We start from the raw sequence: 9,873 nt of genomic DNA, 5'->3' as shown, positions 1-9,873 counted from the left end.
CGTTGATTCCCGTGGCAAATAAGGCAATTATGTGAAATATACCGCTAATGCAATTACCGCCCGCCGGCTAGCCGTGAATCCAACACACACAACACACTATCGTCGGCGGAAATTTGACGCATGCGCGCGCAGTAGAGGAGCAGAGATTCAAATGCGGACCAATCGGAGAGTGCCGTCTGCCAGTTGACGGCTGCGCGCGCAGCTGAGCTTCAATATTTTGTAGCAGCACCGTCGCTCCTCGCATTCGAGACTCTGTATATCGTCCACGCGGGGATTCGACTCTATGTATGCATGCGCTCTGTTGTGGATACAACTGGAAAGTGGGAAGGACCGCGATCGTGGCACCGTAGTGCGTGTGGCGTGTGCTGGCCTGTGCCGCAGACATCTGTAATATAACCTCAACAAAATGAAGATATCCGAAAAGCTGCGTCAGTTTGACGCCTATCCAAAAACCATCGAAGATTTCAGCGTAAAAACATTCGGCGGAGCGATTGGTACGCATTTTATACGATTATAAAAACATATACAAATCATGTAATCGTTGAATCGACTCAACAAGTAAATAAATAAATACTCGTGTTTAATATCTTTCATGGATGCGTGGAAGATTGATAATATTTAGAAACACATATTTCCGGTTTCTCGCAATATTCTCTGCATCCTCCTGCATTCAGTATTGACAGTTTTCTCTCTTGACAAAATACAAAGCTGCTGTCAAAATTTCCCTGTCGCGAGATAATCGTCTGCTAGATTAATGTTTCCTCTAATTCATCATAGACTTAATATTCCAGTTTGTTCGGCTCTGCTCTGTGATGATAACGGCAAAGTTAATATTCTTTTACTTCCGATGTAATTCCAGTTACCATTATCAGCACGACGATAATTTTCGGCCTTTTTATGTCCGAATTGAACGACTATTTCACGCCAAGTTTGAGCGAGGAACTGTTCGTCGATACTTCGAGGGGTTCGAGATTGAGGATTAATTTGGACTTGATTGTGCCAGCAATATCCTGCGACCGTAAGTAGAATAAAACAAATTAGAAAGTGGAATAACAACAATCACGATTGGTTCTCGACGAAAATTTTCAGGAAGTCTCAGAGAATCGTTAAAATACGCTTGAAATCACGTAAAACAATTCGCAATCTTTCGAATCCTGTATTCAATTTTATTACATGGATTTTCCAATATTTCGTAGTACTTTCCCTGGACGCAATGGACACGACGGGAGAGCAGCACCTCCAGATAGATCATAATGTATTCAAACGGCGACTCGACCTCGACGGAAAACCCATTGAGGAGCCGCAAAAAACTGGTATGAAGAATTAGGAAAGTAGATGAACAATATTTCCTCGAATATTGCTTGTTTCGCAAAATTCAGCGATATAAACACCCGGAGAAATTCAATGACATTTAAACGATTGAGAATTTCGGCAACTTGAGCAAAATTTCCAATATACAGCGTTTCGTTCAAAATAGACGTTGCACATATCAATAATTTGGAAAGCTTCAAGCGAATTTTGTTTCTCCTTTTTTCAGACATCGCAAACACGAAGTCACCGGAAAAATCTACTGAAGTGGTCAGTATTCAGAATATCTCAATATTTTGCGTTTTCTTTTAAAAAATCTTGGATCTTTTGAAAATTGTGATTCTCAAATAACTGGACAGTGAGCATCAAAAAGTAAACAAATCTCTCTTCCCTGATTCTAAATTACCACTGATAATCAATTTAATTTTAGACTCCTGAACATTTTATGTTTCAACTATGAGAGAGACGCAAAATTGAATATTCCAGACAAATTTTTTCAAAATTTTCCATCCCATTTACTGTTCCATTGCCGCAGAATATATTTTTATTTCTGTGTCCAGTCAGCGGAAAATAGTACCGTCGAGGCTTGCGGAGATTGTTACGGAGCTGCAAGTGAAGCGCTCGGAATAAAGTAAGTTTCAACAATTCGATTGACTTCACTGTTTTCGTGTAATTGAATTCTCCATAAGTTTCAACAGAAACTCTGATGACTCGGCATAACCAAGGCCATAATTTTGAACAGTATTTTGTGTCCGTATATTCATACCTGTGTTGAATAATTCTTAAATTATAAATTTCAGGTGCTGCAACACTTGCGAAGAAGTGAGAGAAGCTTATAGAATGCGCAAATGGGCGTTTCCGGACCCGTCAACCATAAGTCAATGCAAAAATGACAAGTCCGTTGAGAAAATGAAGCACGCCTTTGCGGAAGGTTGTCAAATATACGGATACATAGAGGTGAATCGTGTCGGCGGCAGTTTTCACATCGCACCAGGCGAAAGTTTTTCCGTCAATCACGTGCACGGTAAAAAACAAAACTCGTTTACCTTTTTCTAGGTGTTTCTTTTATTTTTTTACCTTTTTTTATGCACAAAACGCAGTTTGTAATCAGATATTCATCTCAATCTTTATGCGATCATTCGATTATTTATTTATGATACCTATAAACAGGAATAACGTTTTTTCTTCTTTTCAGTAACTTTGAAATTTTCAATCTCATTCAATTCATTAGCCTTTTATTATTTTTGCCCAGTTCACGACGTTCAGCCTTACGCTTCAACGCAATTCAACATGACTCACAAAATACGTCACCTAAGTTTCGGGCTCAACATTCCGGGAAAAACGAATCCAATGGACGACACAACGATTGTCGCCACGGAAGGTACGTCGAATCGTTATTTTTTTATAAGCATTTGAACACATACACATTTTTTCTGTACGACACAAAAAAAAGAGAGAAAAAAAGAGAAGTATCCATAAATCATTCTTACAACTAGTAATAAATAGCCGACAATTTTCGTATTCGGCATTTAACCGCTACTTTTCATACGGTTTATTCATTTTAGAATCTCTTTTCCCATTCACGTTGTATTTATTGATGCATTTATCACTCCATTGAGCAAAAAAAAAAAAAAACGCTCTATACAATGAAAACTTTTGGTAATTTGGCAGTACAATTAGGTTTCTTTTTCTCGGTTAAAAATAATTCCTCCCGGTCTATTTTCTTATGTTTTCTTTTAATAAGGTTACAAATCAGAGGAAGATTATATTATTAACTGTACCTTTTTCTCTTTTCTAGATTAATTAAGTGATTAACAATTTTTTTTTTTAACATTTACTTTATGCTCGTGTTCGTTGTTAGTCTTTTGCATTTGTTTTACTAGCATCTTATTCCCGTTCCTATTGCCATGAATGTACCAAACGTTCCGCCACCCTGGATCATCACTTTACCAACGTTGTTAATCAGCTCTCTACCCCTCATTCCATACCTGTTCAAATTAAACTAACATTATTTCATTGCGAATGATCAGCATTTCTGTTATTGTACATCAACTTTCAGTTTCTTTGGATTTCAAATCAATCCTTTGTACATTACGATTTTCTTTAAATGTGTCATCAACCTTATTATTTCTCAAACAGACAAAACACAGATTAGAAAACAATTTTTTATTTTAATACCTTCGGCAAATAAATGTTTCTGTTTTTCATATGATACTCTTTTTAAGTAAAGTGATAGCGCAGAGATTACGTAATAATCGATCGTTTAAGTATAATGTAGTACAAAGAATTAATTTCTTCTTTCACAGATTTGAGAAGTTCAAGAAAAATCAGTTTGTATAATTATTTCGGGATAAAATGTTTCTCAATTTTTACGTATACCTAAGAGCTGAAAAACCACCGAAAAGTGCGCCAGACGCCATGCCGACGCAAAATCCAATCCCAAATCCCATTTTCATTCTATCCCAACATGAGGGACCCCCTTGTTGATACGCTCCTCCTGGTATAACAGGCATGTTGACTTATTTTATTTTTTCTTCTCGCTAAAACGAAGGTGAAGAGAAAATAAAATGTAGTTCAATTAATCGACTGACTTCAAGATCTAAAAAGACGTATAAGAAATCTGCAAAAAAAAAAAGAAATGTTTTATCACGATCAATTTACAGAATTGAGTAACTATGCTGGATTTTACGGAGTTGTTTTTTCGGCAATATCTGTGGGTTATAGGTTACGTTTTCCTACGTGAAATGTATCCTCGTTTCTATTGCCACTTTTATTATTACGATTCGATACGTTTATTCATATACTAATGAATATCATCACGTTCATACTCACTATTATCAACTCTAAACTATTTTCCGACTCGTTGTTAGAGTATAACTCCTGATAATAATTTCTTTCTCGGGTTTCAACGTCCCTGGTACAAAATTCAGTACACTGCCATTTTGATATATCCCGTCGACTGTATGTGGCCTTGATTATTCATGTGACGTCGTCGTTCGCTGCGCGCGCAGCAAGCGCATGCGCAATAGCGGTACAACGTCGTGTATCATGTGTAGCAGTAAATTTAAACGCAAGAATACTAAAAGTGCGCTTTAAACGCAATTTGCAGTAATACGGAACCTTGTTTACCTCAATATAGCTTATCATGGGCTAAAAGAAAACATTCACAAATAAAATAATGAGAAATCATTGAATTTTTTTGTATGTTCTAGGTGCGATGATGTTCCAGCACTACATAAAGATTGTTCCAACGACGTACGTGAGATCGGACGGTTCGACGTTGTTGACGAATCAATTTTCTGTTACCCGACATTCACGTCAAGTGTCCCTGTTCACGGGTGAATCCGGTATGCCGGGTATATTTTTTAGCTATGAATTAAGTCCACTTATGGTTAAATACACCGAGAAGGAAAAATCCTTCGGACATTTTGCAACAAATTTATGCGCTATAGTTGGCGGTGTTTTTACTGTCGCTGGTTTGATAGACTCGATTCTTTATCATTCCGTAAGAGCGATACAGAAAAAAATTGAAATAGGAAAATTTAGCTAGAACTTTCTACATCGTTATTGATGTAATGATAATGCAATTCGTCGAGTAAGATAACGAGATCGAGAAAAAAATACAACAACAGTTAATAAAGAAAAATATGTATGTATGTATGGCAGGAAAAATGGTGTAAAAAAATTGAACATATTATTAAAGGAAATACTAAATTATCGTTGAGGCGTGGGAACTTGACGTAAACTTGAGTTCCTCCAGATTGTTCTCTCGCACTTTCATGTTTTTCCTTTCGCTTGGTATTAATGCAGAATAATATATATATGTATTCTAAATGTATTGAAGAGTAACTTCAAAATGATTATAAATATGATAATAATAATTTCGGGATACAGAACGTCAAGTGATAAACGCATAGAAATTTTATTTAAACCGTTACTTGTGAGTTTGAAAATAGAGGGGGAAAAATAATGCCAACGAGTATTTCATAATAATAATAATAGTATAAATTTACATTATTATTATCGATATTTATTGATAATTAATTAAACGAACATCTTATTCGCGGATGACAGTTTAAAAAGCAATGGCGAAAAATAATACAAAAAAACTTTAAAAATGCACAAAAAGCAGCGAACCAAATTACTATAAAAACAAACCGCATTTTGCTATGAATTCTTTGTAATGAAATTTATTATTACGTAGCCTTAATCGTGATTCAATTGAAGGAGAATACAGAAAAAAAAAGATGATAATAACAAATTTTTACGATTTCTTATTTATGTATTACACCCGATGGTGAAAATAGAATAAGAAAACCCACAGTTTATATAATATAGGTAATAATTATGAGGGCATACTATATACCTATAGTACACGATTAATATAAATGAATAAATATTTACAGTAACAAGGTTGTACTGTCACTGTTTTTTTCACTTATCGTTATTAAAGCTTTATTGAATTATTATAAACATATATAATTCATCAAATTTCAAAGGTATACTTCCGTCATCATTTTCATTTACCATTTTTTACAATTACAAAGATTTCAAAAACCTATTGAAAGTTTCTACCGGCATCTTGGCAAACTCCATACAAAAATCTGAATCCGAATCAAGTACTATGGATCGAAGAGGAACGTACAACGGTTTTTCAGGATCGTACTGAGCCCGGTCCAATTTTTTCAAAAACATATGCCTCTGTTTGATTCTGTGCAATCTACACGTCAATATTAGTGGCTGCTGTGTTATGGCATCGTGCGATAATTTCATTATGTTGTGCACATAGTCAAAAACTTCGACGACAAATGAACGGTCTGAAAATATCATTAATGTTGAAATTATTATTGATTTTGTTATTACTCAAAACTTTCATCTGTGTTCGAGAGATTGAAATATCCTGACATAATTCCGGGAATATTGAGAAAAAATCTTTGAACATGTGAATAGAATACTGTCATGAAAAAATCAACGTGAGACTTACTTTTTGTCCAAATGCTTGGATGATTAAGTAGAAGAATCTTGGTCTGATAATCTTCAAATCCCATTTCCTCCTTAACAGCAAAAGTATTACCATTAACGTGGTTCATGTTGTAGGTAATGAGTTTGGGTAGCCTCGTGGCGAGTTTCCTGATCTCTTTGCCACTGAGGTTGAACGTTTTTTGGAAGTGTCCAAGTCTGGCATCGATTCTCTTAGTGCTAAACATTACCCAGTAGGGATTTTTCATAACAATTCGAGTGATCATATCTGGTGTGAAATTGTGAGCACTGAGGTATCGTATCCTTGTGTAAAGATCATCCAGATGCTCTTTGAATATTAATGGATTCTTGGTGAGAAATTCGCCAAGGTAATCTGCCGGGACTCCGCAGTCGTTTAAAAATCTTATATGGTATTTCATGTCCTTCTCAAAGTCCAGAGGCAGCAGAAACTTCATTAAACCGTTACGTTTCTCTATCTTGGCAAAGTTCACGCCAAGCTCCGCAAGCTTCTGTATCATTGGCGACTTGTTTGCGTACGCTGCGAAGTTGAAAGTTGCTGGAAAATATGGACCGAGGTGCGAAAGGTCAGAATTGCAGGGGTCAAGGGGACCTGGACGATCTCTTTTAAGCTTCTCCATCAGGAGATCAACATCAAGAATTTCATCGTCGTACTCATAGTTTCCCACTGTTCTGTGATCTACTTTTGGAACAGAATCTGTGCTCTTTGCTTCACTGGCTTGCAACTGATTGACCGAACTATAATCAATTACTTTTTTCTGGTCGACGATGTCGGTGGCAAATTTTGAGCATTGGCTGATTGTCGGAATGGTCAGAGATACTTTTAGACTTTTCATATTGAGGGTAAGGTGTCGACCACATCGACGTAACACAGCTATTGAGTGGCACGAAAACATTGTGTATTGTTTTCTAAGCCTGTTTGCTTGCTGATTGACTTTGTTTCGAGGTTATGTTCTATGCCGAATTATTTCAGTAAAGTATCTGCTTCTTTTTGGGCAATATTAAACGTTTTCTATCATCCTTCTCATTTGCTATGACAATAAACGAAGTGGAATAACGTCAAAAAAAAAAAATTTGAAATGAACCAATCAAGCGTGGAAAACACATGAAAACGCGAGAACTTGTCTACAACATCCAACTGCCAGTAGCTTCTGCCAACTGTCGTCTGCTTGGAGTTAAGCACGTTCTATTTTACTATCCTATTTACTTCATGAATTCATTGAAGCAGAGTAGGCAAGCGACTCGGTGTGCAACTCTGAATTCTATCCGAAATTATAACTTGTAGAAGAAATATTATTCCCACAGTTTCCACGAAGATGGACAAAAAAAAATACCTCTTCGGCTGTTGAATCTTTTTTTTTTTTTTTTTTGTATACACTTCACCAACTTTCAATCACAATTCAATTCGTAGAAGTATGTAAATGAAACAGAAAGACGAAGCTTTCTAGTAAAAGAATTATTCGGTGAGAAAATTGTGTTTAGCAATAATAGGAAATAATGTAACAGTGAGAAGTAAATACAAACAGTTGAAATTACGGCATATATCAAAGAAAGTCCCTCACTGCGCATAGGAATTTTTTTTCAACTGTGCACTCCGCAGAAGAAAACAAATGAATTTTGTATACTTCTCTACGTCTTTTAAAGGTGTGTGTGTGTATTTCTTTTTTTCTCTACGCATCGGAGTTACAATACGTGTGCATTTTAAACAGGGATACTCGTATTGAAACGATATATTTACATTTATTCGTCACTGTTTTGTGTACGTTTACTCAAGGCCTCGGCGTGCTTGTAAAGAAATTTTCGATTGCGTTAGCTCGATTCCCGAACGATCTTCGTCTTAATTCATTTTTCGTTTGTTCGTTCTCAATTAATAAAACACGGCGTTTGTTTCAGATTTTACCTTGAAAAAAGTTAAAGGTTCCGACGGACCATGACAAAACGGTTATACGCAAAACAATAAAAGACGATTCGAATATCTACGCAAGTTTCAACTGTTTTTAACCGTTTTCTAACAGGTTGTTACCAAAATCTCTGTAGAACGATCGACATGAATTCGAAAATAGCGAAAATTCTTGTACGAAATGCGGGAGATACTCATGTAAATATTTCAAGCCGATTGACAGATTGTTATACATATAAACTGAAAGATTGGAAAAAAAAATAAATAAATAAACCAACACCTCAACGTATCCGACGGGCAGAGTATACATCTGATTATGAGAATTGCACAGAATAATATTCGTTCGCTGGCTGATTTATTCTCCAAAATCAAGAGAAAGCCAAAGATCATTATCTTCAAGCATGTGACACCGGCTTTTCTATCCTCGTAGTTTATTATTTAGCGAAAAATTGGGAAAAATGGGAGAAAAGTCTGAGTAAATACGAGCGACGACAGTGTGACGAATATCAGTGCGTAATTCAGATACATCAATGATAAACAAACAAGTCCAACGGCCTAGTTGTTACGGGTTTGACAATTCTTCGAATCGCAATCGCTATGTGCAGCGAGTGAGAAAAAAATCGCACTTTAAGAAAAACAGATTAGTAGGCTTTTGATACTGAAAATTTACTCACATGACGATTTAATGGAAGAACTGCCTGCGATGGTGTCACTCTGCACACTCGTTGTCGTTATAAGATGCGATATTTCCCCGACTGACGTCTCACGAATTGAAACTGCACTCCAAGTTATGTTTACACGCACTAAACTCGCTGAATTGCTAAACGACCACCCGTCACCACCTTTCCCGCTCAAACTGAGTCCCGACGCTCCTGACAGCTAACTGCAGTGTTGCCATCTGACTCAGCAGCTTCTCCCCAACTCTGCCAACATTTCTCCCTAAATCCCCCTAAATTGAAAATAAAATCCCCCTAGACTTTTACCTAGGGTATGTTCCGATATGCACTGCGAGCACTGCACAGTGCTCTCACTGTAGAAAAATTCGTTCCGATATGGACTGCAGTATACGGCCGCAGTACCCTAGGGAAATATATGACGCCATGAATAACCACCATATTTCTACTGCGAACACTGGAGGTTTCGAGGTAAGGTGCTCTCAGTGCTTTGATCACGTTATCAACAGCGTTCGGAAATTTAATAGCTTCCACTATTGATAATTATTATTGTTGAATATTGTCATTTAGAAATACCGGCCGTTAAAAACAAAAATGGAAAATTTGAAGAAATTTTATCTATTGCAGTGTGAGACAAATATTATGTATGAAATGAAAGTAACGCCGAAAAATGTCGATCACAGTATACTGTACTGCGTTCCGTTTTAAACAGTAACCAGTATAGCTAACTATAAAGGAACGGCTTCGCAGTATACTAAATTGACGTTACACCTTACAGTGCTCGCAGTGTATATCGGAACATACCCCTAATAAAATGGTGGGTATGGATGGCCACCGTGGATAGCATTTTTACTACCGCCACCATAGATCTTTATACGAAACATAGTTTCCACATATTAGCGGCGATCGTAAAACCGATCAAAGGATTATTTGCGACTATTAAAAATACTGATTCCAGTGAATGCAATGAAATTTCAATGCTTCGATATTGCA

General features: G+C 36.6%; 3 protein-coding genes across 5 annotated transcripts; 1 reads left to right on the top strand and 2 right to left on the bottom strand.

Moving 5' to 3' along the window:
- Window positions 1-275: 275 nt before the first annotated feature.
- LOC107226012 (endoplasmic reticulum-Golgi intermediate compartment protein 3) lies at window positions 276-4,915 on the top strand. Its single transcript, XM_015666678.2, has 8 exons — window positions 276-494; window positions 860-1,018; window positions 1,197-1,313; window positions 1,538-1,578; window positions 1,869-1,939; window positions 2,109-2,332; window positions 2,561-2,689; window positions 4,521-4,915. The coding sequence occupies exons 1-8, from the start codon at window positions 407-409 to the stop codon at window positions 4,856-4,858; spliced, it is 1,167 nt and encodes a 388-aa protein (XP_015522164.1). The 5' UTR covers window positions 276-406; the 3' UTR covers window positions 4,859-4,915.
- LOC107226013 (reactive oxygen species modulator 1) lies at window positions 3,024-9,050 on the bottom strand. Of its 3 annotated transcripts, none has more exons than XM_046741859.1 (3): window positions 8,881-9,050; window positions 3,688-3,848; window positions 3,024-3,296 (listed from the first exon to the last, which is right to left on the bottom strand). In XM_046741859.1, the coding sequence occupies exons 2-3, from the start codon at window positions 3,819-3,821 to the stop codon at window positions 3,188-3,190; spliced, it is 243 nt and encodes an 80-aa protein (XP_046597815.1). In that variant the 5' UTR covers window positions 3,822-3,848; window positions 8,881-9,050; the 3' UTR covers window positions 3,024-3,187. The 3 variants fall into 3 exon arrangements, with proteins under 3 accessions (XP_046597815.1, XP_015522166.1, XP_046597814.1); XM_015666680.2 differs by lacking the exon at window positions 8,881-9,050 and adding an exon at window positions 4,141-4,281; XM_046741858.1 differs by lacking the exon at window positions 8,881-9,050 and adding an exon at window positions 4,141-4,280 and having other exon boundaries at window positions 3,688-3,928.
- On the bottom strand, window positions 5,104-7,613 carry LOC107226011 (transcription termination factor 3, mitochondrial). Its single transcript, XM_015666677.2, has 2 exons — window positions 6,293-7,613; window positions 5,104-6,125 (listed from the first exon to the last, which is right to left on the bottom strand). The coding sequence occupies exons 1-2, from the start codon at window positions 7,200-7,202 to the stop codon at window positions 5,848-5,850; spliced, it is 1,188 nt and encodes a 395-aa protein (XP_015522163.2). The 5' UTR covers window positions 7,203-7,613; the 3' UTR covers window positions 5,104-5,847.
- Window positions 9,051-9,873: the final 823 nt, after the last annotated feature.

The sequence above is a fragment of the Neodiprion lecontei genome, chromosome 5, assembly GCF_021901455.1.
Source record: "Neodiprion lecontei isolate iyNeoLeco1 chromosome 5, iyNeoLeco1.1, whole genome shotgun sequence".
NCBI classification, from domain to species: Eukaryota; Metazoa; Arthropoda; class Insecta; order Hymenoptera; family Diprionidae; genus Neodiprion; species Neodiprion lecontei.
The sequence above is the reverse complement of the archived record's forward strand: the minus strand, read 5'-3'. Positions and strand labels throughout refer to the sequence as shown.

What these genes read in the sequence shown, in the direction of transcription:
- LOC107226011 (XM_015666677.2), bottom strand. Translation starts at nt 7,202, where the DNA reads ATGTTTTCGTGCCACTCAATAGCTGTGTTACGTCGATGTGGTCGACAC. An exon ending in TCCAAGCATTTGGACAAAAA is followed by an intron (nt 6,126 to 6,292) that starts GTAAGTCTCACG and finishes TGATATTTTCAG; the next exon opens with ACCGTTCATTTGTCGTCGAA.
- LOC107226012 (XM_015666678.2), top strand. Translation starts at nt 407, where the DNA reads ATGAAGATATCCGAAAAGCTGCGTCAGTTTGACGCCTATCCAAAAACC. An exon ending in AGTGAAGCGCTCGGAATAAA is followed by an intron (nt 1,940 to 2,108) that starts GTAAGTTTCAAC and finishes TATAAATTTCAG; the next exon opens with GTGCTGCAACACTTGCGAAG. An exon ending in TTCCGTCAATCACGTGCACG is followed by an intron (nt 2,333 to 2,560) that starts GTAAAAAACAAA and finishes ATTTTTGCCCAG; the next exon opens with TTCACGACGTTCAGCCTTAC.
- LOC107226013 (XM_046741859.1), bottom strand. Translation starts at nt 3,821, where the DNA reads ATGCCTGTTATACCAGGAGGAGCGTATCAACAAGGGGGTCCCTCATGT. An exon ending in GGTGGTTTTTCAGCTCTTAG is followed by an intron (nt 3,297 to 3,687) that starts GTATACGTAAAA and finishes TAATTTGAACAG; the next exon opens with GTATGGAATGAGGGGTAGAG.